This window comes from Oratosquilla oratoria, chromosome 1 (assembly GCF_046742065.1).
Source record: "Oratosquilla oratoria isolate Oo_2021 chromosome 1, ASM4674206v1, whole genome shotgun sequence".
Lineage (NCBI taxonomy): Eukaryota > Metazoa > Arthropoda > Malacostraca > Stomatopoda > Squillidae > Oratosquilla > Oratosquilla oratoria.
Window position 1 is genome coordinate 76,284,293 of NC_134777.1, and position 25,998 is coordinate 76,310,290.

General features: G+C 43.1%; 1 protein-coding gene across 2 annotated transcripts in view; it reads left to right on the forward strand.

Annotated features, from left to right (window-relative positions):
* Positions 1-24,868, forward strand: part of LOC143040165 (carbonic anhydrase 1-like) — a 99,167-nt gene extending 74,299 nt beyond the window's left edge. Inside the window, exons 3-6 of one of the 2 annotated variants that reach the window (XM_076210861.1) lie at positions 14,504-14,655; positions 14,899-14,994; positions 21,138-21,252; positions 21,492-24,868. In XM_076210861.1, the coding sequence (XP_076066976.1) occupies positions 14,504-14,655; positions 14,899-14,994; positions 21,138-21,252; positions 21,492-21,739 (611 nt within the window). In that variant the 3' untranslated portion in view covers positions 21,740-24,868. The remainder of the gene's footprint in view (positions 1-14,503; positions 14,656-14,898; positions 14,995-21,137; positions 21,253-21,491) is intronic. The other variant, XM_076210929.1, reaches the window with a different exon arrangement.
* Positions 24,869-25,998: the final 1,130 nt, after the last annotated feature.

The following is a 25,998-nucleotide window of genomic DNA, read 5'->3' on the forward strand; positions in this document are numbered from 1 at the left end:
TCCTCCTCCTCCTCCTCCTCCCTGTACTCCTCCTTTTCCCCCCTACTCCTTCTCGTTCTATTACTCTTTCTTCTATTTCTACTCGCCCCTTTCTTTCCTTCTACCTCTCATACTCTTCACGCCCTTCCTTCCACCTTTCCTACTACTGCTGTTCCTCCTCCTCCTCTTTTTCCTTCTATTCTTCTTGTCCTGTCTTCCTCTTTTTCCTACTCCTTCTCCTGTCTTCCTACCAAGCGTTTTCCCGACCACACACGCGCGCGCCCGCACACACACACACACACACACACACACACACACACACACACACACACACACACACACACACACACACACACACACACACACGCACACACATACACACACACACACACACACGCACGCACGCACGCACACACACACACACACACACACGCACGCACGCACGCACACACACACACACACACACACACACACACACACACACACACACACACACACACACACACACACACACACACACACACACACACACACACACCACACCGCAACCTTCTTCGTGTGTTGAGTAACTCCTCACCTCCGACCATCGCTCCGTATCGATCTGCAGCAGTGATGCTACTGGAGGAGAAGGAGGGCGTGGAGGTGGAGGAAGAAGAGAAGGAGGACGTGGAGGTGAAGGTGGGGGAGAAGGAGAAAGGAGAGACTATGTGGGTGGAGGAGAAGGGGAAGAGAAGGAAAAAGAATATAGACAAGGTTAACGTGAGAGAAGAGGGGAAGGAGGAAGGGAAGAGCGAGAGGGTGGAGAGGAGAGGAGAGGAGAGCGGGGGAGGAGGGTGAGGAAGAGGAAGATGAAGAGGAGGAGACGGTGAAGGTTGGCGGCGGGGGAGAGAAGACAAAGGAAAAGGTGAAAGAAATAGGTACGAGAATAGCTCTCTGGACAAAAAGAGAGGATGAAGATAGAGAAGAAACGAATATATAGTAGGAGGAGGAGGAGGATGGTGACTGCCTAGTGATAGTTGATGGATGTCACTTGACGGTGATGGTGATAGTGATGGTGATGATGATGGTGATGGTGGGGATGCTGGTGATGATATCATCATTGTTGGTTATTGTGTTAGTGGCGATGATAATAATTTTGATGATAATAATTGTATTGGTGATAGTGATGATAGTACTGGCGGTGGTGTATGGTGTGATGATGAGGTGGATTGTGCAGATGCGATGTTTGATGTCTGTGGTGGCGGTGGTGATGTTTGTGGTTGTGGTTGTTGAAGTGATAATAGCGTTTTGTTGTCACGATGGTGATGATAATTATTATTGTGATGATTTGTGTTGATAATGAAAGTGATGAGGGTGATCTTAGACGTGTTGTGATGATATTAGCTCAGGTGATGGGTGTGGTGTTGACGGAGATAACGATGATATTGGAATGAATTTGTGGTGACAGTGATCATGATTGGGAAGGGAAGTGTGATGACAGTGATGATGGTGATGGTGTTCGATGTGAGATGATGCTAGTTACAGTAGTGACATGATGATCTGTGTTTAATGGTGACAGTGGTGATGGTGATGATGTGGTGAACGTTGTGATAGTTCTAGTGATAGCTCGATTGTGACGGTGGTCGTGGTGTTGGATGTAATAATAAAGGTCATCTCATTCATATGTAATGGTGATGGTGATAATGATGTTGGTGAAAATGGTGTCCATGATGACAGTGATGACGTCATTGGCCTAAGACTTGGTGCCAAGGCTCACTTCATAATTCTGTCCGGCGGACAGACGATCTTGTTCAGTTTTGGGGCCAGGGTGGGGGTGGGGGGGGATCCTTTCGATCCTTCGCGGTTCTCCCCAGGCCCGACTGCGCCCTGCCTGAATGAAGTCGTTTGGCGACAACCTAAACAATGTATGTAATGTGTGCCACTGATAGATTGTCCATCAATGGTCATCTTATATATATTTTTTTATTCTGGTTAGTCTGGCAGATTTATTGAGTCGTGGATAGGGGGAATGAGAATTGAGGGAGGTTGGACTTTGAGGGGAGGGGAGGGGAGACCCCCATTTTCTCATAAATCTGCCTCCCCCCGGCTTGGGAGAATAAAATCGCTCTATAATAGCCAGAATAAAATTACGAGAGACGAGAATATGTCAGATATGTTGCGTTTACCTGAAAAAATAGGGATGGGTCGGGTGGCGACCTGGAAGCTTGCCAGTAATTATCCACAGTGCTGAATCGATGAGGGAGTTAGGTTGGGTTGAACGAGATTAAAGCAAATCTACTTTAGCTAGGTTGATTTTGGGTAAACTAATGTACGTTGAGTTTAATAAATTTAGTTGAACAGGGTTAGGCTTAGCGTGGATGAGGTTAACCGGGTTTGAGCAAGGGAGGGCTGAAATGGGTTAAACCTGATTTGATTTTAAATCTCTTCGAGGTTCTTAGGTTGATTAACCCATTCAACTCCGATGACAAGATGTCTTGTCATTTGGTCAAATAAAACAAAAAATCATAAAACACCAAAATGTTTGATCAAACACCAGAAAAATATGACGTCAATCCTCGCTTCGCTGCGAGCGAAGCGAGGATTGACGTCATATTTTTCTGGTGTTTGATCAAACATTTTGGTGTTTTATGATTTTTTGTTTTATTTGACCAAATGACAAGACATCTTGTCATCGGAGTTGAATGGGTTAATCTTTTATTGCGGCTACCGTGGAATGAGGAAGGAGAGGAGGAGAAGGAATGCCCTTGAAAGAAGAATCCAGGGTGGTATTCTTGAAAGGCGGTTAAGTTAGGTCTTAAGTTAGTTAAGCCTTAAACCTGAAGATTACATTTTTCCGAGGGTATCAGTGAATCAGGGCAACAGCGAGATTAATTTCACCATTATTACCTATACCTTCGTTTGTGTATATATCTATGTTGTAGTAGTGGTAGCATTTTCTTTTCTTCTTTTTATATGTATTTTTGTCAGCGTTTCAAAGTGTTTTTTGTAATGTAGGTTCTTCATCGGCAAAAAAGTAAGTTTAGAATATGCAAAATTTGTAAGTTGACTTTCCGCACAGAAAGACGGGAGACCTTGTTATTTACGATATTGTAAACTGCGACTGCTCTTACGACTAAGGCCCCAGGGCCTTACCAAATTTTATGGTAACTCGTAAACATTAAGACCTTTTTCTGAATACGGCCCCAGCGCCCTGTTTGAGGCAGTCTGGGAGCGACGACGCCAGTCTGACCATAGGCCGCTTTACACTGGGCAGATTACCGTCAACTTTTGCGTGTTCGGTTGGTTAGAAACGACTTCGTTTTTCGGATCTCCAAACGTCAAATTATCTTTGCGGCATAGATTGAGAAACTAAATTTACGAACTATGAGAAGCTAGATTTACACGAATGTTAGTGTTGAGATGCTCTTAGGGAAGTCTTCTTCTAGGTTTTCAGATAAACAACTGTTGACGAAAATCTGCTCAGTATGGCTCCGACGTCAAGTAGTCATTTTTTTGAACAATATGAACATCTTAATGACATTTCCAGTTTCAGGTTATTTTTTATTTAATCATCACCATAATTACCTTTGTTGTTATCTTTAATTTTATTATTTTGATTGTTTTTATTGTTATCCTTTTGTTAATGTTATTATTCTTGTTATTTATCCTGCTTTAACCTTTGTTATTATCGTCATACTATTGTTTTAGCACTATTTTAATTTCTGTTATTTTCAGCCTTATTTGAGTATCTTTATAAGTATCATTGACTTTATTTGATATTATATCATTATTAATTTTGTTATCTGTTTTGTGTTTGTACTTGACACATTTCCAATCCTTCTTTTTTGTAGTCACTAATTAAAAATATAACGTTTTCCCTTAATATGATCCTCCAGTATTTTTGACATTTTACTTACTATTCCTATAGACATTTCCTCACTCCTATTACAACTACTGCCACTAGTACCAGTAGTAATGCTAGTTGCACTACTCTTACTTCTACTATTACTATTACTAATACAATTACACCTGTTAGCATTCTTAATATTACTGTCCCTGTTAATACTACTACTATTACTACTACTATTACAACTACTACTACTGTACTACTGCTGCTGTTGCTACTATTACTGGTAGTAGCAATAGCAGTAATAGTGTCACTGTTATCCCTACTATTGCTATTACTATTACTATTATCATAACTATTCCTACTATGTATGACTTCTGTTAGCTATACTTTTATGTTTGCTAGTTCTCTTCCTGTTGCATCTTTGGCCAAGACTACTGTCGCTAGTTGTTATAACTACTACCATTATTACCGTGATAGCAACTAGAACTACTGCAGCTTTTACTTCTTCGACTAGTAGTGCATCATTAGAGTTGCTTCTGCTACTACAACTACTAGAACAGCTGCCACTACCGCTTGTGCTTTACTGATGCCACTTCTTCAACTGTCTTCCATTTCGTCATTGTGTTAACATCATATTATCACTTAATGTGTTCTTTTTTGTTTAGATTAAGATTTCTTTTATTAACAGTCTGTTTATTCATTTGATTAGTTTTAAGATTTATACATCATTTTTGCCATTGTGACTTCTCGCTTTTGTCCCTGTCTTCCCGCAGTTGCTTTCAACAAACAACCTTACGGCCTGAGCTCGCAGGGCTCAAATTCGTTTGACACAGTTTCCCGATATCATGCTCTCGGACTCTGCAACACTGCGGCCGACTTTAAAGATTTTTTAAGGGTGACGTCAGACGATTCTATTCCTCGGATAGATCGAGATTATCTCTCTCTCCCTCTTTCAGCTTAATAAAATCGTCTGACTCTGTTCTTAACAAAATATATGAAGTTCACCACACGATGTTGAAGAGACCCATCGAACGGTACAGGTTGTGGAAAACATTCAATTATGTGGATGATTTGAATGAATCGATCAACTAAATAGTGAGGGATGACGTTACCTGCTTGAAGGGAGTGGTTGGGGTGAGGGGAGGGGGGTGCTGAGATGGTGAAAGATGGATGTGGTAGTGTGATGACCGGAGGTGGTGTTGTGATGGTGTTAAGGCGGTGGTGATGGGAATGGTGGAAACTGTATACTACAGGGGGTGGAGTAGGTGGTGATAGTGGTGGTAGTAGGCAATGGAAAGGGTATAGATAGATTAAACGAACATTTTAGTACTGGTTACTCCCCCCCACCCCAAACACCACCACCACCACCGCCACCATCATAACGTAGTCTCACGTGGTTGGTTGGTGTGTTGGAGAAGGGGCTCCTGGCCATTTAAAAAAATCTTTATGTACTCCAGTTGGGAATGGATGAACAACTTTAATCCAATTATTGCTCTTTGCCTTCCTTCCCTTCCTGTTCGTTTTTATCTTCGTCTGCTGTTCATTTGGATTTGTTTTTTGTACTCCTCTTTCAGTGTTTCTTCCTTTTCTTTATTTTCGGTTCTTTTATTTCCCGTTACTTTACGCACGCGCGTACGTACGATTGCACACACACACACACACACACACACACACACACACACACACACACACACACACACACACACACACACACACACACACACACACACACACACACACACACACACACACACACACACGACTCGATAGCTCAGTTGATAGAGTTCTGGCTGTAACTACGGTGGTCCGGGTTCAAATACCTCCTAGGGCTGAAATAGTTTCAGTATCGCTGAGCTGCGAGTCGTTATTTCAACTCTCGTGGGTGGGGAGTTGGGTATGTGTGTGTGTGCGTGTAAGGTCACAGCATTACCCATAGATCGGTCATATGAGCTCTGAGCTCTCTTTCGGGAGGGGAATAGCTGTCGATCACGAGTTCAACACGTGATCTAAGACCATGGTGAATCACACGCACACACACGCACGCACACTGCACACTCACACAGGCACAGTCGATTGTGGCTCGAGGCTCGAGGCAACGGAAATGAATCGGTCTCTTTCTTGCTGAAGTTCAACACGCAGAAGAGTACACCACACAGATAATAAATTATTTGTTTATTCATTTGTTTATTGATTTGTTTATTTATTCTTTGTTGTTTCCCTCACCTCCCGTTGCCTCTCGAGAGGATCTCGCTGAGAGGAATAGAATCGCCTGGCGGCAGCCTGAATAACAGTTGTTTCACCTGCCACACCTGTGTGACGTCACTTGTCAGTCAGGTGTGACGTCATTTGTCAACCAAGCCTGACATCATTCGTTTGTTAGGCATGACGTCACTTGTCAATCAAGTGCGATCTCACTTGTCAGGTGTGACGTTACTTGTCTGACCTTACGTCACTTGTCAGACCTTACGTCACTTGTCAGACCTTACGTCACTTGTCAGTCAAGTGTAAGCTTACTTATCAGGTGTGACGTCACTTGTCACTCAGGCATGACATCACTAGGGATGGGAGGGAGGAGGGTCCCTACGTACACTGTTACACTTGGGAACCCCAATCAGGGATGTGGCGGATGCAGTGTAACCCAACACGGCCTTCTCTCGTTGTTGTTCGGTGACTGTGGAGCGGTTCCTCCCTGAATGGAATCGTCTTGCCAACATCTGGAGTAATGATTATGTCATCTTGTATGGTTAAGTAGTATGCAGTGGAGCAAGTGGCTACTACTCTCTCTCTCTCTCTCTCTCTCTCTCTCTCTCTCTCTCTCTCTCTCTCTCTCTCTCTCTCTCTCTCTCTCTCTCTCTCTCTCTCTCTCCCTCTCCCTCTCCCTCTCCCTCTCCCTCTCCCTCTCCCTCTCTCTCTCTCTATTTCTCTCTCACACGCACACACACACACACACACACACACACTTTCACCACTCCAGTACCACTCTTCTCACCAGGCATCACTCCCGCAGTAGGTTATGAGCTATAGCGTACCAGATCCTCTATCCTTGTGGACAATCTCGAGTCGATCCCGTAGTAGCAAAAACCCGTCATCCCTAAGCGAGAGGGGAGGGTGAGTGTGGGGGGGAGGGGGATCGAACATCTCTCAGAACCACAACTATTCCTAATTGTGTAAACATAAATAGAAAACCGAAACAAGCAAGTGCATTCAACCCGCAAATCCACGGAGGGAGGTCTGCAAGCTGAACAGAATCGTCTGGCATTGGTCAGAGGAAAGTGATAAGGAGACAGACGGAGGGAATGAAAGAGAGAGAGAGAGAGAGAGAGAGAGAGAGAGAGAGAGAGAGAGAGGGGGGGGGGGAGGGGGAGAAGGAGAGAGGTCAGTGGGCAGCAGTGGAAGGCTGGCCGTAGAAAGGTCTCTCTCTCTCTCTCTCTCTCTCTCTCTCTCTCTCTCTCTCTCTCTCTCTCTCTCTCTCTCTCTCTCTCTCTCACGGCTGATCAAGAATCGTCTAGCTTTAACCAGAAAAAAGGCCCCTAAAGCCGGCGGCTGTCGACATCACTCTTCACGTCCCAAACTCAACCGAGGTCATCAATCCCCCTTTGGCCTATGTGCCTCCACAGGAACAAGGACGGTTGTCAAGCAACAACGGGCACCCGCCTTCGGGCAGGTCCCGGCGAGGTCCCGGCCCTTCCATACCTGTTTCCAGTGGAGGTGCTGGGAGAGATGATTATCCAGTTTTTTATACCCGTTGATGCTCACGTGATTCCTCGATGGAGTTCATCTGGGTTCTCTCTCTCTCTCTCTTTCTCTCTCTCTCTCTCTCTCTCTCTCTCTCTCTCTCTCTCTCTCTCTCTCTCTCTCTCTCTCTCTCTCTCTCTCTCTCTCTCTCTCTCTCTCTCTCTCTCTCTCTCTCTCTCTCTCTCTCTCTCTCTCTCTCTCTTCCAACCGAAGGAAGTCAGAACTGAACGATCAATGATGAACTACTCCGAGTCTCTTTCTCAGCAGCAGAGTATGTGACTCATCTCCAATCACCCGAATATCCTCCTCCTCCTCCTCGTCGTCGTCGTCGTCGTCGTCGTCGTCCCCACTCCTTTCCCCGTCTACATCTCCTTCCGGCCTTGCCTTCTGGCTTCCTCGTACCAACTCAAGCAGTTCGTAGCTGTTCAATGTGAGGGAGAGAGAAAGACTGGGAGGAGTTGGGGGATGGGGCGACTTTGATTTGTGTGCCGCGCTAGACAGTTTGTATGTAAGTCGTAGACGCCTATCAGATCCTCTAAGTGCAGACCCCTGCACGCGCCCTGTATCCCCCTTCCAACCCGACCCCCACCGCCTTCAGCTTGGCCACGACCGGGTCTGGACTGGCGGCAGATCAAATGATACAACACGCGCGCGCACGCGTGCACACACACACACACACACACACACACACACACACACACACACACATACACACACACACACGCACACGCACGCACACACACACACACACACACACACACACACACACACACACAGGGGAGAGAGGGTTGATAAAGAGGGAGAGAGAAGAGGATAGGGGAGGGGGAGAAAGGGGAAGGGGGAGGGAGGTAGATATGGGACAAAGGATTTCATGAAAAAGTAGAATACGGGAGTTCAAAATGGACCATGGCGACAGCTTTTCTGAAGGCGAAGCATCATGAGCACAACCAGTATTCTGGAAGCCACGCAAACATGACCAGGGAACACGTGCACACGCCCGTGCACATGGAAGAAAACGCATATGGGGCTACTCACGTTCGTTGAACTGGTTAAGAAGGGATACGGGGCGCCTCCCCCCACCCCGTCTCCCTTTTGACAAGATAACCACGACACCTCTACACACACACACACACACACACACCTGCACCCTTGACCCACTGGAGTCACCCTGACCTGGCCAGACCCCCCCCCAAACACCCCTCACCCCCTCTCTAGCACCCAACACCCTTCACCTTCGCTTCGAGACCTTCCTCCAGCGATTGTGCTTGTGCATTTCCGTGTTTAATCCGGTTAGTTAGACCAAATGCTTTTCTATATAGTATATCGAGACCTCTTCAATTGAATAAAGTCGTTTAGTGTCAGCATAAGAGACAATGCGTCACCGTGCAGTAGGTAGGATACGTGTGTGTTTGTGTGTGTGTGTGTGTGTGTGTGTGTGTGTGTGTGTGTGTGTGTGTGTGTGTGTGTGTGTGTGTGTGTGTGTGTGTGTGTGTGTGTGTGTGTGTGTGTGTGTGTGTGTGTGTGTGTGTGTGTGTGTTTGTATAGAAAGGCAGATTATGTGTGTGTGTGTGTGTGTGTGTGTATGTGTGTAGGGAGAGAAATGATGAGGAAACAGACAGAGGAAATAGAAGAGATAGATAGAAAGAGAGAGAGATAAAGAAAGACGAAAGGAAAAAGAAAGAATGACAATATAAACATGAGGAAGAGAGGAATTGAATAGACGGGAAACAGTGTAGAATTTTAGAGGAAATTCGATAAATAAACATATTGTGATCGAAGCGAACCTGAAGGTACAAAAAGCTCAAAGAGGAGGAAGAGAAAGCAAAGGACAAGTGGGAGAGATAAGGTAGTAATGGGAGGGGCAGTTACACTCCTTAGGGTATTAGTATCTAGTATTTTTATTGGTCTCGAGTCATAAAAGACTGTTGCGTGGCTCTGGTCCGTAAGGATGCCACTAAAGTTCCTAATGTGGTGACTGCATAAAACATAGGGCCAATGCCCTACACGGGAAGATTGCTTAGGAGTGTAGTGGGAGGGGGATGTGATGGAGGATATATTGTACTTTCATGGATTGAAGAATAGTGTGGGAGTCGAGGGTGTTCAATAGCGTATATCTTAACGGACGAGGGGAGGGAGAAATGTTTCTGGTGTAAAAGATTCTGATGTAAACTGAATGAAGAGGCAGGAGTGTTGGGGTGAATAAGTAGTGGTAGTAGTGGCGATGAGAGACATAAATGCAAAAATAAGGTTCTGAGAGGAATGACGGGTAAATGTAGAGGAGAGGACGCCTCACGTTGATGAAAGTTGGCTGCAAACGGTGTGTTCGAAGAGACAGAGGGTAGTGAGGTCACTTTCTGGTATTGATCCTAACAGAACTCTTAAAAAAAAGTCACCTTGACCAATGGGATTATGTTTCGTGGGTCTAGAACTATCGTCAATCGTCGAGAACGTTCACCAAACTCGGATTTTGCTATCAAGTGGTAACGGGATTACTCTTAACATGTCTGTCACGAACCAATTCATCACCAGGCTTGCAGTACACGTGCCTGTGGGCGGACAATCAAATAACACGGTCACAACACACAGGTCGAGCTAACCCTGATGACATGGACGTATCACACTGAACTACGACTAATTTGATCGTATACGCATCACACTGGCGAGCCTATGGTATCACATTGGTGTATCACTCGCATGTGGGGGATTGACCACACCACCTACCACAGACCGGAACCAAGGTAGATCCTGCTCAACTGAGACCCCCCACACCGAAGGACTGTTTTCCCCGAATTGAAAAAAAAAAAAATTCTTTATCCTCACTCTCTCCTTCCTCTCCCCTCCCCCCTTGTTCCCTGACTGGCACCCTTCATTATTCTAGACACGGAGGAACAGACCACTGTAGTCTTTCTGGGTTTTGGGCTCTTGGAAAAGTAGGCGGGTGGATCCTAGGGTCTCCGGGAAAAGGTTGGTGGGTACTAGGATTCTGGGGTACAGGTCAATAGGAACCGGGGTCTTCTAAGGATGGAGAGCTGAAACTGGGGTCTCCTAAGAGCAACAAGTTAAAACTCGGGTGCCCCGAGAATGATGAGTTGAGGCTGATGTCCCCTGAGATCGGTGCATTGAGACGGATCCTCCTCCGAGGATAGTTGAGTTGAGTTGAGACTGAGGTCCCATAAGTCGCTGAGTAGAGACCTGGTTCTCATGAAACAGAAATAGATAGTGGAGAGGTTTCTAAAGAACCGTGCTGTGGTACTAGATTCCCTCAGGAGTAGGTGAATAACAACTAGGATCCCCTTGAAGATTAGTGGACAGGGTGAGTATCCTCATTTGCAGGGATACCCCAGTTTAGGATGATGGGTGAGTACTTTCTATGTTTCCTCTCAAATGCGTAAACTCTTCTGGTTTTTGGCCAGAAAATCCTTAAGATAAAGTTTTACTTATTTAGGGGAGTAGGGTATGTTGTGAGTGGAATTTTCTTAGTTGGATGCATTACGGTCTTCGACATCCACGAAAACGTGCTGAGGTCTTCAGAAGGCTACACGAAGTTCTTGAGGCAGACGAAATAATGGTAAGAGCATCCCATAGCCAGACTGCTGCTAAGATCCCCATATTAAGTAGAAGGATACTGGAGTTACCCAGGAACATGGCAGAAGGCCGGCTGGGGTAGACCCCTGGGTGGGAGAGAAACTCAAGAACAGACATTTGGTTCTGTCGCAGGTTTTTCGAGAAGTAGAGACCTTGCGATCTGGTAGAGGAAGGAGGTTCTCAGAAGTTTCTTGGCAGAACGATAAATGTCCAGACTCCTCGATAGGTAAACATATAGAAAAGAGCCGTGGTATTAGTGCCCATGAAAAATGTAGGGTAGTGCATGATTAACAGGTCCCTGAGGGACAAGCAGATAGATAGGTGGATAGGCTTTGCGTTCCCCTGGCGGAGGGTCTTTGATGTTTCTCGAAGAGATCAGTTAGCAGGTGTCAGAACGCCTCCGATAGTTCGGGTGGGTAGTCAGTGGACAAATCCGAAGCGCGACAAGGACGACCAGATACTCCGCGTCCCCCACAAGACCGGATAGATGAAGAACCCCATTAGAAAGGACTACACCCACCGTTCCCGCCCCCCTCCCCCCGTCCCTGACAGTGTGCAAATACCATTCCCCCATGTGCGTGCGTGCGTGTGCGCGTGTGCGTGGCTCCCACTGTATCTACTCCTTGTGCAGGTCTCCTGATCCCGCATGTGATGTCCTCCCGTTCCTCACCTCCCTCCACCAGCCTCCTCCAAGTCATCTCTCGGCTGCCCTTGGGTCTCCACCGCGGGTGCCTGAAGTTCCCAGGTTGGTGTCTAGGCTGGGCGACGTCGTGGGCCTCCCCGTGCCCTCGGAGTAGTAGTCATGTATTTGGGGGGAGTAGGCCCGCGCCCTTGAGGGGGGAGGGGGATGTTTGAGCACTTGCAATCTACCTGTTTATTCTTAATGCATAGACTAACGAGCGGTCAAAGCCTGGAAACATACAGTATGAGGGAAAGACCCGCGTCCCACCGCAGCTGGAAGAACGTACAACAAGAAGGCCTTTGGACTCAGTCCCTGGTACAGGTGGATAGGAAGTCTTCTTGGTAGTGCCCCATTAGAAAAAGGATAGCTTAGGGATAGGCCCGTATATTCTGTGTACCAGCCCTCCCCACCCAACCACCACATCCACCCCAATCCTGTCCCTCCCCTGCATGCATTGGGGACGGGATCGGGTGTGTACATTCTGAATGGGTGGTAACACCGTATCCCGATTAGGAACTGCATGAGATGGTTCGGGATACGTCAGACAATTCTGTTCGGGGTCGCCAACTTTAACTATGTCTCCCTCCCCTCCCTCCCTCCCTCGGGTAGGCTTGTTCAGGTCTACAGGGATGGAGTCATCGGTGAGGTTTATGTCACCTTAGATAATGGTAATTAGTCATTAATTACCTTGGATAATGAGTCATAAGGGTGACTACCTTGGAATCTCTTAACCTTGGTATCTACAGGTGAGCTCAGCGCTCCCCCAGGTCATGTACACACAAGACTAGTGTGTGTGTGTGCGTACGTGTGTGTGTGTGTGTGTGTGTGTGTGTGTGTGTGTGTGTGTGTGTGTGTGTGTGTGTGTGTGTGTGTGTGTGTGTGTGTGTGTGTGTGTGTGTGCGTGTGTGCCTGCGTGCAGTTCATTTCAGGTTCGTGCGTGTGCATACTTGTACAGATGTACATAATGTATATTTTAGATGGCGTACATGTGCGTGTATGCATCTGTGTACAGGCGTATGTGTATAGTGACGAGAGACCTTAGACACTGTGTTTGTCTGCCCAACTAAGTGTTCTTTCTTTTCTCTCTTTCCTCTCTTCTCGGCCTTCCTCTCGGTTCCCTACTTGGCTTGCGACCCAACGCCCTCTCTCCCCCTCCTCCTTTATCTTCCTACTCTCCTCATCCTCATCCTTGGTCCCCCTCCTCTCCTCATTCTTGATCCTCTCCTTCACACACCCTTCATCCTCCCTCCTCCTCTTTTTCCTCTTGACCCTCACCCCTCCTTCTCTTCCTCCTCCTCATTCCCCTTCTCCCCTTCCTCATCCCCCTCCTCTTCTTCGACACACCCCTCTTCATTTTCCTCTTCACCCTCACCTTTCCTTATCTTCCTCCGCTTGTTCCTCTTCCTTTCCTTCTCGTTTCCTCCTCCTGCCCCTATTCGTCCTCTCCTACCCGCCCGCCCCCCCTTTATCCTATTTCCATCCTTCTTATCCCCTTTCCTTTTTTCCCTTTCTTCCCCCTCTAATATCTCTCTCCTTCGCCCCATCTTTTCTCTTCTCCTCTTCTTCCTTCTTTTCTCCTCTTCGTCCTCTTTGCCCTTCCTTCCCACTTTCTCCTCCTCCTCCACCTCCTGCCCCACTGCTTCGTTCTTTTCCTTGCACTCCTCCTTCACCTTTTCCTCTTCCTCCACACTCCAACACACAACTGGCTTTCCCATCCCTCTTCCCCATTCATCTGTAATCGCCTCTATCTACCGCCAACATTCCCCCACTCTCCGTCCCCTTCTCCTCCTCTTCCTTTCTTTGTTTCTCCACCACAATCTTCCCCAACACACGAACAACAACACCCTGACTCCTCCCTCACATCCTCTTTCACATTCCTACAACCTCCGTCCTTCCACAACCTCACTATTCTCCATAATCTTGTAATCCTTGTTGCACTCTGCACTCCACTCTCTCCATGCACCTACCCCGTCACTCCTCACAAATACTCCAAACACTCCCGATAACTCCCACCACTCGCTAAATCACCTGCCAACTTCTCAACGCCCAACTCTCCACAATTCCATCCTTAAATAAATTCTCATCTCCATCTCCATTACGTTCCCAAATCCCTTCCGAACCCTAAATCCAACTCCCAATGCCCTAACTTCAAATGCCCTTCCTTTTGCCAAACCATCCGGCACTTCACTCCCAACTCTTTCCTTGATTCCCCCTCGCCCCTGCCCTTCTTCCTCACTCCCTAACCCCCTTTCCTATCTCCCAACTTACCACTCGCTCACGCTTCTCACTTCCCCACAACTCCCTCTACCACTCCCCCAATCCACAACGCCACCAAACTCCTTCGACATCTTTACTCTTCACTAAATCACTCCTGTCCACTTCCACGACTTCCTACAACTGTCCACTAACTTCACTCCTTCCCACCGACGCTAACTGCACTAATTACAACTCTCACCCGCAAACAACCACTCACTAAACACCGCATCCAAACTTCCACTTCGTTATTACTATCCACTTCCATGCCTCACCACGCTCCAAAAAATCCACACTGACTCGTTCTCATTGTCCCCCCAAACACTCCCATCCATCGTCGTCACCCCTTCCCTCCCGCCTTCTACCACGAACTCCCCACGACTCTCCACTAACTCCTCACCTTCCCCCGGTTCCCTCCCCCCCTCCTGCACCGACAACAGCACCTCCCGTAAACCCTGACGCCCCTTTTGCAGGTCTGAAGGGCGGCCCCCTCGCCGACGAATTTATACTTGAGCAGTTCCACTGCCACTGGGGCAAGACCAACGACACCGGATCCGAGCACACCATCGACGGGAAGACCTACCCGGCGGAGGTGAGGACGATTTCTCGCACATTATTTTTTTTTATGGATTTTTTTGGCGAGTTTTGTTCAGACAGGCGTCAGGCTGCTACAGCCAGGTGAGGGAGGGAAGAGTCCCCACCTTTCGTCCACAGCCGACGTTAGCCAGAATAAATTTTCTAGACTGATCCGCTGTGGTCAAGGGAGGGTGTACTTAACGAAGTAATGACCCTTCACGTGTGAAAGCTTTTTAATCCAATTTCCCCTCTCCGGCAGCTCCATCTGGTTCACTGGAACAAGACCAAGTTCAACAGCTTCAGCGAAGCCGCCGCTGCCGACGGAGGCCTCGCCGTTCTTGGAGTCTTCCTCAAGGTAATCTACCGACTCTCCGGGGAAGGGGGCGCGCTGGATACTGGGCACTTCCGTTCTCGTGGAATGGAGTCCCGCAAAGCCGGCACGACGGCCACCCAGACGCCAACAAACACGACAGGCGAGCGGATGGGCTAGAACGTGTGTGTGTGTGTGTGTTTGTGTGTTTGTTTGTTTGTTTGTTTGTTTGTTTGTGTGTGTGTGTGTGTGTGTGTGTGTGTGTGTGTGTGTGTGTGTGTGTGTGTGTGTGTGTGTGTGTGTGTGTGTGTGTTTGTGTGTTTGTGTGTATATATGTGTGTGTTTGTGTGTGTTTGTGTATTTGTGTGTGTGTGTGTGTGTGTGTGTGTGTGTGTGTGTGTGTGTGTGTGTGTGTGTGTGTGTGTGTGTGTGTGTGTGTGTGTGTGTGTGTGTGTGTGCGTGCGTGCGTGCATTTTTGGAAGTGTGAAGTGCCTGATTACGTAAGATCTCGTCATACCATGGCATCAACACCTTTACCCCCCTCCATCACTGTGAGACACCTGGCACTGGCCAGAGCATTATCTGCCATCGTGTTGAAGGGGTAGACATTATAGAACACACAACCCAAAACTAACAATGTCACAACTCATCCAATGCAGCAACAACAGCAGAGAAAAAATCCACCTTTTTTGTAAACTTTTCCAGATTCTGTCGATGTTTATTCACAGCCAGAGGTGTTAAAAAAGAAAAAAGAAATAAATCCATGACCAGTGATTCAGTAAAGAAGGAAGAACCTGGTTGGAATAATAAGAGTGTAAGATAATTAGGCACATTCCATGATGGAATGAGCTGTGGGCAAAGGAGAATGAGCAGCCCAGCCCTGTGCCCCTGTTCTACATGTATGCAGTTGGCTACAAAAGTAGCGAGACTCTATGGGATTTCTTACTCCTGCCCTTGTCCCTTCCTCTGAACCCGTTGTACTGTTGCCCTTGAAGCCTTCAGTAGTCCAACCAACCCCTGGACGCGACCTTCCAGCACTCGCCCCTGCCGCACCAGCTCTTACAAACCAGAGTAGCTATAGTGAATGAAGATGTACACATGCACACACATACACGACTCGACGCCGCAGTGGTAGTGTTCGTAACTGCGGCCATAGCGGTCCGAGTTCGAATCCCTCCCGGGGCTGAAATAATGTCAGTATCACTGCGCTGGGAGTCGTTACTCCAACTCTCATGGGTAGGGAGTTGTGGCGGGGGGGTGCGTGTAATGTCACAGCATTACCTACAGTTCGGTCATATATGAGCTCTGAGCTCTCTTCCAGGAGGGAAATAGCTGTTGAACATGAGTCCAACAAGTGATCCAAAACAATGGTGAATCACACACACACACACACACACACACACACATTGAGATATCACCCTCAATGAAAGAAATAATTGTAACACAGAAGGAAATCAGCGACCAAATTAAAACCCTTGACGTCAGAAAATCACATGGTCCAGACGGAATTGCAAATTGGATACTGAACGAATGCATAGAATAATTAACAGATAAAATATACAATATAATTAAATTCTCACTTAAAGAAGGAAAAGTGTCACAGGACTGGAAGAATGCAAACATTGTACCGATTTATAAGGGAGGAAACAAGGAAGACCCATCAAATTACAGACCTGTCTCCCTGACAAGCACAGCAAAAATTTGTGAAAAGGTCGTCAAAAATAGATGCGTTAAACAATTTGGATGAAAAAAAATATACTGACTCCAAATCAATTTGGATTCAGACAAGGAAGATCATGTACAACAAACTTGATCTGCTTCTACTCAAGATTAATAGACATAATACAAGATAGATGGTTAGGCAGACTGTGCCTTTCTGGACCTACAAAAGGCACTTGATAAGGTACCACACAATAAACTAATAAGGAAGATAGAGTCTATAGGTGGCATCAGAGGAAAATTATTGGAATGGATGAAAGACTTCCTGACTAGGAGGAAAATGATAGTAGAGATAAATTCTCAAATTGGGAAGAAATGAAAAGTGGTGTCCCGCAAGGATCAGTACTGGCCCCTATCATGTTTGTCATATTCATAAATGACATGGATGAAGGAGTAGAGTGTTATATGAATTTCTTTGCAGACGACACAAAAATACTAAAGAAAGTAAGAACGGAGGAGGATTGCAACTCATTACAACAAGACTTCGACAAATCTGGAAATGGACTCAAAAGTGGGAAGTTAAATTCAATATCAAGAAATATAGTATAATGGAATTTGGAAAAAGTAAAAACAGAATATCGAGAGATTATAAAATTGGTGAAGAAGAGGTCAAAAGGTAAACTCAGAAAAAGACCTTGGAGTGATAATCAGCAAAGACTTGACACCGTATAATCATATTAATAAAATAGTCAGAGAAACCTACAATTTACTTAGGTCAATAAAAGTGGCGTTTGCCTATTTGGACGAGGAAATGATGAAACAAAATTAACTACACTGATAAGACCAAAACTCGAGTACGCAGCAACACTATGGACACCCAGTACCAAAGAGAATATAAAAAAAAAAAAATAGAAAGAATACAAAGAGCAACAACAAAACTGGCACCAACTCTTTTCAAAATTACATATGAACAAAAACTGTCCAAATTAGAATTACCAACTCTGGAACAAAGAAGGGAAAGAGGAGACCTACTATCTATAGAATTATGAAGGGAATGGAAATCTTAGATAAGAATGATTTATTGAAATGGGACAATGGAAAAACAAGAGGACACGAAAAGAAACTAAAAAATATATAATTACAGAAGAGATCTGAAAAAAAGCTTCACACACAGTGATAGATACTTGGAACAAATTAGACAAAGAAACGTGTGTGCAAACACTATTCAAGATTTTGAGAAAAAACTTGATGCTGAGAGATACAAAGACGCGTCACCACAAGCATAGCTCCCTTTCTGTATAATACAACTAGGTAAATACACACACACACAAATCCTAAATTATGTTTTATGTGCAATGAATGTTACTGAACCTGTAATCTACTCATTAACACCTCATTTCATACAGGCGGCGTGATGCACCATCACACATTGGTGGCAACCACTCATCACCTTATTATCATATATAGGCATTGTATGGAAGGCAATATAGTGCTGATGCAGAATATCACGGGAATGGTGCTTAAGGCTGGAATACACCATTACTCATTGCGTGAAAGTGCCATGGGTCTTTGGTCACAGTCATTTGTTGGCTGTCCTAAGATCACCCAAAAGTTCGTATGGGTCCTGTCCATTAGAGGACAAAGTCTCTGTGGGGTAATTCTATTCTTTATATATATATATATATATATATATATATATATATATATATATATATATATATATATATATATATATATATATATATATATATTTTTTTTTTTTTTTTTTTTTTTTTTTTTTTTTTTTTTTTTTTTTTTACTTGAGGGAGAAAATCATATCATACAATGTGACTGCAGACCTGAAAACACAGGGCTTTCTATAAGAGCAGACAATGTATGTGCTCAATTACAGACCTTTTCCTCACTTTAGTTTGCTAGGGGGGCAAGAGGAAGTGAAGGCCATTTCAAAGTGTGGGCTTGGCACAGTGCCAGAACCCCCCTTTTTTTTTTTTTTTTTATTGAATCCTCTACTTTCCAACAACAATCGCAACAAAGTATCAGTATAAACTACTGTAGAATAAATCCACACAATTTCCCCAGCTAAAAGAACATATGAACAGAAGAATGGAGGCGAGTGCAAAAGATCATAAAGCCTACACTAGGCAGTTCCATGTTCCTTACAACTTATCATTCCTATCCATAAAGTTATCTAATCTTCTCTTAAAACAACCAATTCTTTCAATGCTCACTACATGGTTATAAAGTCTATTCCATTCGTTAACCACTCTGTTGATAAACCAGTTCTTGCCTATTGCCTTCTTAAATGCAGATAAAGAAAAATAGATTATCTTTTTTATTTGTTACACATGGACTTTTCATTGACTGTCCCAGCCATTGGAGGCATCTAGACTAGACAGAACACTTTGGTTCACTTGTACTGGTACCCCAATACAAAATAAAGACAATTTTATTGACAGCTTCATGAAATAGCTACCATTTTATGACTCAAACCTATTTGTTGACATACTTTCACTTTGATAGTACCACATCCTGTCTCATGCATAACTGATATATACCAGCATAAACAAAGCAGGCTACTGATATTGCTGGTGTGCACATTATATTATATTCATACAACATTAGAAATGGATTAATCAATTAAGACAGCAGTCCTGTAGCACAATAGAAATTTACCTTCCATTTTGACCAGACTTTATAAGATTGACCACAATACATTGTTCCCAGATATTTCCACATCTCCATAGTTAAAGGCCAATTGTTTTCAATGGGTTCTTAATGAATGAATCCATAAGAACAAGTTAGCAAAACAGGCAGCCAAACTCAGGAATTCAAACAATGTGTCTAACATTAGTGTCCTATTCCTATCAGAATAATAGGTGACCCTTGACCCATCTTCTCATAAAGAAATAAGCTCTCCAGCCCGATGAGAGGGTCTGGAGAGATGCAACCACAAGAATGTTCAGATGGAGGTTTGTCGCCCAACGCTGGCATGGGCCAAGCCAAATTTGTTTGCCAGTCCAGATTTAAATAAATCCTTCAATGGTAGATTTCTCTGAAGCTCAAATGGATTGCCTGGCATAAACTATTTGACAGGCTTGTGTCTTCTTTGTATTCGTGAGTTAATTTTCCAAAGTTATGACCTTAAACCTTTTTTTAACCACTTTTTTCTCTCTCCCTTAATTGCACAGTACTACGTTATACATCGAACGTAAGTGGAGGTGAAAGCACCAGTGAACAAGGAGTCGAAGGGGCTGATCACTAGCATGACCAAGAAACAAGTGTTTTACATTTAGTGCAGCCTTTTTCCCTATAGGGTACAGAAACCTTTTTTTTTTTTTCATAGGCTCATGTTGCGTGAGTATAAACAAATAATCTTTTGTCAGGTGGAAGGGAAGATAAAACACTTGACAGAGCTTGCTTACTATATGCAGATCTTCTATGATGATTTAATTTTTTAGATTAGCGATGGGAATCATTCTTGTTATTGAAAAGGATTGTTTATCAGGCTTTTGAAATTGGAGAAAAATTTACAAAATGAAATTCGCAAGTGACTGTCTCAGATACATCAGTAGTTCACAGGCTTTTATAGCTGAAAATAACTTAGCATATTGATATGCACTTTTGTCCAAAGTCATGTGATATGAATTGTAGTGAAAATAAAAGTTTAGGTCTTAGAATTTCATAATACAAAGTTAGAGTGCCTAGGCTGCTTGGCTTTAAGGATCTCTCTCTCATTTCATCATTCATTTGAAGATTCTTTTTGTCCTATCTTCATTATTTTCTCAACCCTTTTGACAAACTTTATCATCCAGGATACAGTCCGTAATAACTTGTATCTCATTTTGCCTCATGCTTTGTCGGATTTCTTGTACAAGTTTATTGTTCATATGTTCACTGTTGGAATAGGACAGGTATCAGAAGAGTCTTGATTTGCCAGGAGATAGATATACCCACACATGGTTACCAATGTTAATATGTCGAAGCTGTTACCACAAACTCAGTGGTGAGTAATAGTGGTAGATTGTAAGTCACTAGAAATCCTGGTTACTGTTTAGGTGGATGTTACCTGCCTCCTTGCTGTGTATGGAGAATTAGGTATATCTCATCCTCTTCTCTGTCAATACTTGTACCACAAATACATCCATACAAATCAGTGCAAACCTCCCCATCATCCTGTTTGTCAGCATCCTGTTGATGAATAGTCTTAGCAACCCAGAACAGGGACTGCAACTGCTTCCTCTCCTCAATCAACCTTCTCATATGGAAGTTGTAATCTCCCAACCGTAAGTAGTATGTACTAACAAGGGCAACAAGTCCCCCAATTAACATCCTCAGTTTCCCAAATCCCTAGAAAAGAAACCTATTGTCCCAGCCCAAGAGAAATCAGTGTACTGGCTCCAATGGAGTCCAAATGTACCATTTATGTCCCATTTCTATGGGGAAGAAGTGGTATGGTAGTATGTTGTCTTTTTCTGTATCAGTATGTACATCTATATAATGTTGTTTGACTCTGTCCCTTGCCATGGCAGGTGGGGAAGGAACATGAGGAGCTGAACAAGATCACCAAGCTGCTGCCATTCATCCAGCACAAGGGCCAAGCCATCACTGTCACAGAACCAGTCAACCCTGCATCATTCATCCCCAGTAAGTGATACAATCACCATCTTTTTCCTGCATATTTTGGTTGTATCTGTAGTTACTGTTATTGAAAGTTACAAACAATCATATACCAAAAGGCACTTTCCACTGAGGGAAGTTGCCAAGTAAACTCCCTTTCTAAACATATTTCTAACATCTTTTCACTACACTTACAAAAGATGAGTGTTTTTGCCATCACTTGTGCAAAATTCCCACACTAAAAATTTACCTCTTTTTCATTACAGAGAACGGGTCCTACTGGACATACAGTGGAAGTCTCACCACCCCACCTTGCTATGAGTCTGTGTCCTGGATTGTCTACAAGGATCCTATGGAAGTTTCCCAATCACAAATAAACAATTTCAGGGGTCTCAGATCCTACCATCCATGTGAATCCTGCCCAAAGGATGAGTTTGGAGGAAATATTGTGGAGAATTACCGACCTCCCTGCCCCCTGATGGACCGCCAAGTAAAGGTCTTCAATGAGGAATAAGAAAGGCCTTTGACCTATTAGCTGCTAGGATTATGAAGGTCTCTTAGAAGAACTTGAAACTAACTTAATATATTTGTTGTCTTATGCTATCCCATAGATTGTGAAAACTGCAGTTAATGTGGAGAGATCAGATAACACTAAGTAATAGCGAGAGTGTAGACTTGTGATAGACAACAATACAGATTATATATATTATAAATAATAATAATTTTATTGTGTATATATTATATATATATATATAAATATAGCTATAGAACTCAGTTGAGACAGCAACACCCATGGTAATGAAGTTTGTATTATTGTTATCAGTATGTGCTGCATCATATTTTCATGATGATTTCAATTGGACACCTGCCCTGGCAGTTGCACAATAGCAGAAAATCTTAATGAACATCTATACATAATTTCTCCATCATAATGATGTTTAGCTAATGCTTCTTCCAGCTGATATTGACTATCAATTGTTTATTGTTGTGCATATCTTGCTTGATTGCTTTGATTTCTCTTCCTAGTGCAGTGTAGAATATAAGGTTACTGTACACAATGGGTGTTGTTGATTTACTGATCCCAATAAGGCTTTTCACTCTTTCCATATTCAGGTTAACCTCAATATTCAATATCACTACTTGTATCATTCTATGTCAGTTGAATTACTTGTGCACATTTCCAGAGTGAAGGCATAGTTACATGTAGATTTTGCAGTTTATATGTGTGCAAGACAATAATTACTTGTATGGGTCACAAGAAGTCTGTTACTTACAAAAGTTCTGTAGCATATGTCACACACAAGTGGCACAACTGTATCTGTCACTTGTGTGTTAATGTCATATGGGTGACATGTCACCTAAATTATGGATAACACATAAGTTTGCATTGTGTTTGCCCACTCCACTTTGTAGATGTTGCTATGTAAAAAAGTAGCATACACATCTGTTGTTCCTCATTGTGGTAACATTTGCCTTCTGTTTTGACATTATAGCAGACACATAAAATAATCTCAAGTATTGATTACTTGTATTATGTTCATGTTATGTGAATAGCTTTATGTAACTGCATGTACAAGTACAGCAGAAGCAAACAGGCAATCTTCACTAACAAGGTTGAAATCATCCAAGGCATGTTAAGCAAAATGTTGTATATCTGTAAGACTTTGTAGGGCCCTGAGGGACTCAAGGCTATCATTCTTGCCTCATGTGTGATTAACTCAAGTTCAAATCCCTGAGGCAGATACACAAATGAATGCTAGTAGTAAGATTTCATACACAATTATTATGTATGTTAGTATAATGTCAGGATCACCTGATAGCTTGTTAAGACAACACACACAAAGCCAGCCCAACACCTGTCTAGCATGTGCACACTCTACCCTTACACTAAAGCCTTCTAAGTATCCACCCAGACATGTCTGGGGGGAAGGTGGCCCATGCCTGTATGACAGAAGAGAACATCCTCAGCCCTAGTTTCCTCCAAGGTTCCTCACTAAGGCTGCAACAAACTAACTCAAACAAGACTTCTTAGTATATGCAGTGTTCTTACAACATACTGTTAAGATAATATGCATTGGATAGTGGAAACATACAAGTAATGTTTTGTTGATGAAGATTATGATGTGGGTAATGTGCATTCCATATGGCAGAGAAAGCTATTGAAATACTCTAAGCATTAGATATATGTAACCTGCTTTCAACTTTAATGTGCTCATAGTAAAGGTGCCATAATAACTACTTATGTAACATTATAAAATCACATTTCTTGTAAGTAACTTTATGGCACCATGCAGCAGCAACATACTACACACTGACAAAGATTATACATATGTTAGTGCAGTTGTAAATATAATCTTGACAACTTGTATGGGATGGTGACAGACAAAATGAGTTGTTGTTGTTCTGGGTTGATTAGAATATTTATAAATGGTATGGGAGAGGTGGATGAAGAAGTGCTGCTGGACCATCATAATCCTGAACTTTCCTGGTGAAGTAGGATTGGCCCAAGATCATATTTATAGTATTATGTAGTAACAATGTGATACCTACAATCAAGTTTGCATTTAACAATGATGGATTACTAGTATGGGTTTCCTTATAAGCCTACATGAGCCATCTTGCCAAAATCATTCATTAAACTAGGTACTTTGTAAGAGTACATTATTTATATCTAGAATGGAGTTATCAGTGAATATAAACTGACCTCTGACACACATAAGATTATGTATCTATTTAAAGAACTTTTTAATCCAATGTGTATCATATGTGCATATACACACAGTACAGATGAACACACTGAAGATACAGCACTCTTTTTGGCCTGGTCAGTTTGAACTAACATGATATGAACTTTCTATTGCAATGCACTTTGCACTCCACACTGTTAGGCTAGGACTGCGCAAAACTCCATGCATCATCCTACACCACATAGTCATGATAGATGTGTCCACAATCAGGCGTGTATATTATGACTAAGCCAGTGTGCTGATCATTCCTGTTAGTATCAATAATTACAACTACTATGTAATTGTTTTGTCACTATTTGTGGGCTCTTAAGCATGTAAGCATTGGTTTGTTGAATGTGCTACAGATAACTCACTGGTGATCAAGGGCTGGTGTCCTATAATATTTTCATAGCAAACAACATATGACAGATGAAAATGCAAGTCCAAAATTGTTATCATGCAACAAAGAAACAGAGTACATATTTGAGTCTTCCTAAAGTGTATATAAAGAATGAAATATTGATGTTACTGCTGCCATGCATATTGTTATTGAGTATTTGCTCATGTATTCCTACAGTGGACTTGTACGGTTTAATTAAGAGGGTACAGGTGGTCATGCTTGTTGATTTCCTTATTGCCTTCTACTTGTTTTTGTCTGTCAAGCAGTTGAATAAATAAAAAACACATTGTGTCTTATAAAAGAAAAATATTAACTTATGATACTGGAAATGGAGATTCCATATACTATCATCAATTGGTTGCTTTCTATATTTATATATTATCATTATTTATATAATTCTTAATCATTATTTATACCTTCCTTTGGTTGTACACCACAGATGTATTGGACACATCTACCTAACCATAGTAGAGTTTCTGTAAACACTTGTCTTGGAATAAAGAATTGTTATCCTGAATAGTCCTTGTGTTTGCTTTCTCTCATTCATGAATGCAAGTCAAAAGATTGCTAATTTGGTTCTGTGATATACTACATGTATATACCCTTCATCCATGAGGACCTAAGATGCGAGAGAAACAAGGGTGGTGGATGGGAATGGAATAGGTGGGAGTGGATGTGTGCCCTGGCTGGCTACCTCCTTTATGGGGGGGAAGAGGCTCTTGGTATGTGGACATACCCTATTTTGTTCTGTGATCAGACTTAAAACTTCAAATGATGAGTAGTTCCTAATGTTACAGTAATCTAAGATCCCTGTTTATATACTATTTATTCATAGTATATATAAATGATATAGACCATGGACTAAAATCTACTGTTTCCAAATTTGCTGAGGATACAAAACTGTGCGGAGTGGCAAATGATCACTCAAACCAATTAGATATTCAAGAAGATTTAGATAAATTACAGCAATGGTCTGAAAAGTGGCTAATGAAATTTAACACAAGTAAATGCAAGGTAATGCACATAGGTAAAAATAACAGTAAGTACGATTACAAGTTATTTGGAAATTCGTTAACAAAAGTGGATAGTGAAAAAGATCTCGGTGTAATTATCAGTAACGACCTCAAATCATCCAAGCAGTGTATTTCAGCCTCTGAGAAAGCAAATAAGATTCTGGGACTGATTGTGCGATCTTTTGATTTCAAAAGTCCATCACTCATTAACAAGCTATATAAATCGTTAGTTCGTCCACATTTGGAATATGCTGTTTCTGTATGGTCACCGAATCTCATTAAAGACATTGACAGACTGGAAAAAGTACAACGGCGAGCCACAAAACTGATTCCAAATATCAAAAATAAATCATACGAAAATCGACTAAAACACATGAATCTGTTTTCCCTAAAAAAGCGTACACTGAGAGGTGACTTGATACAAGTCTTTAAGATTTTAAAGGGAATTGACATCAAAAGTGACAAAATTTTCACATTGAATGAGAATCAGACAAGAAACAATGGTCTCGAACTGTCCGGAAATAGATTCAATTTGGAAGTAGATAGAAACAACTTTGCCAACCGTGTAGTTAATGAATGGAATAAACTTCCTGCACAGGTAGTGCAATGTAGTTCAGTTCGAAGCTTTAAGAAT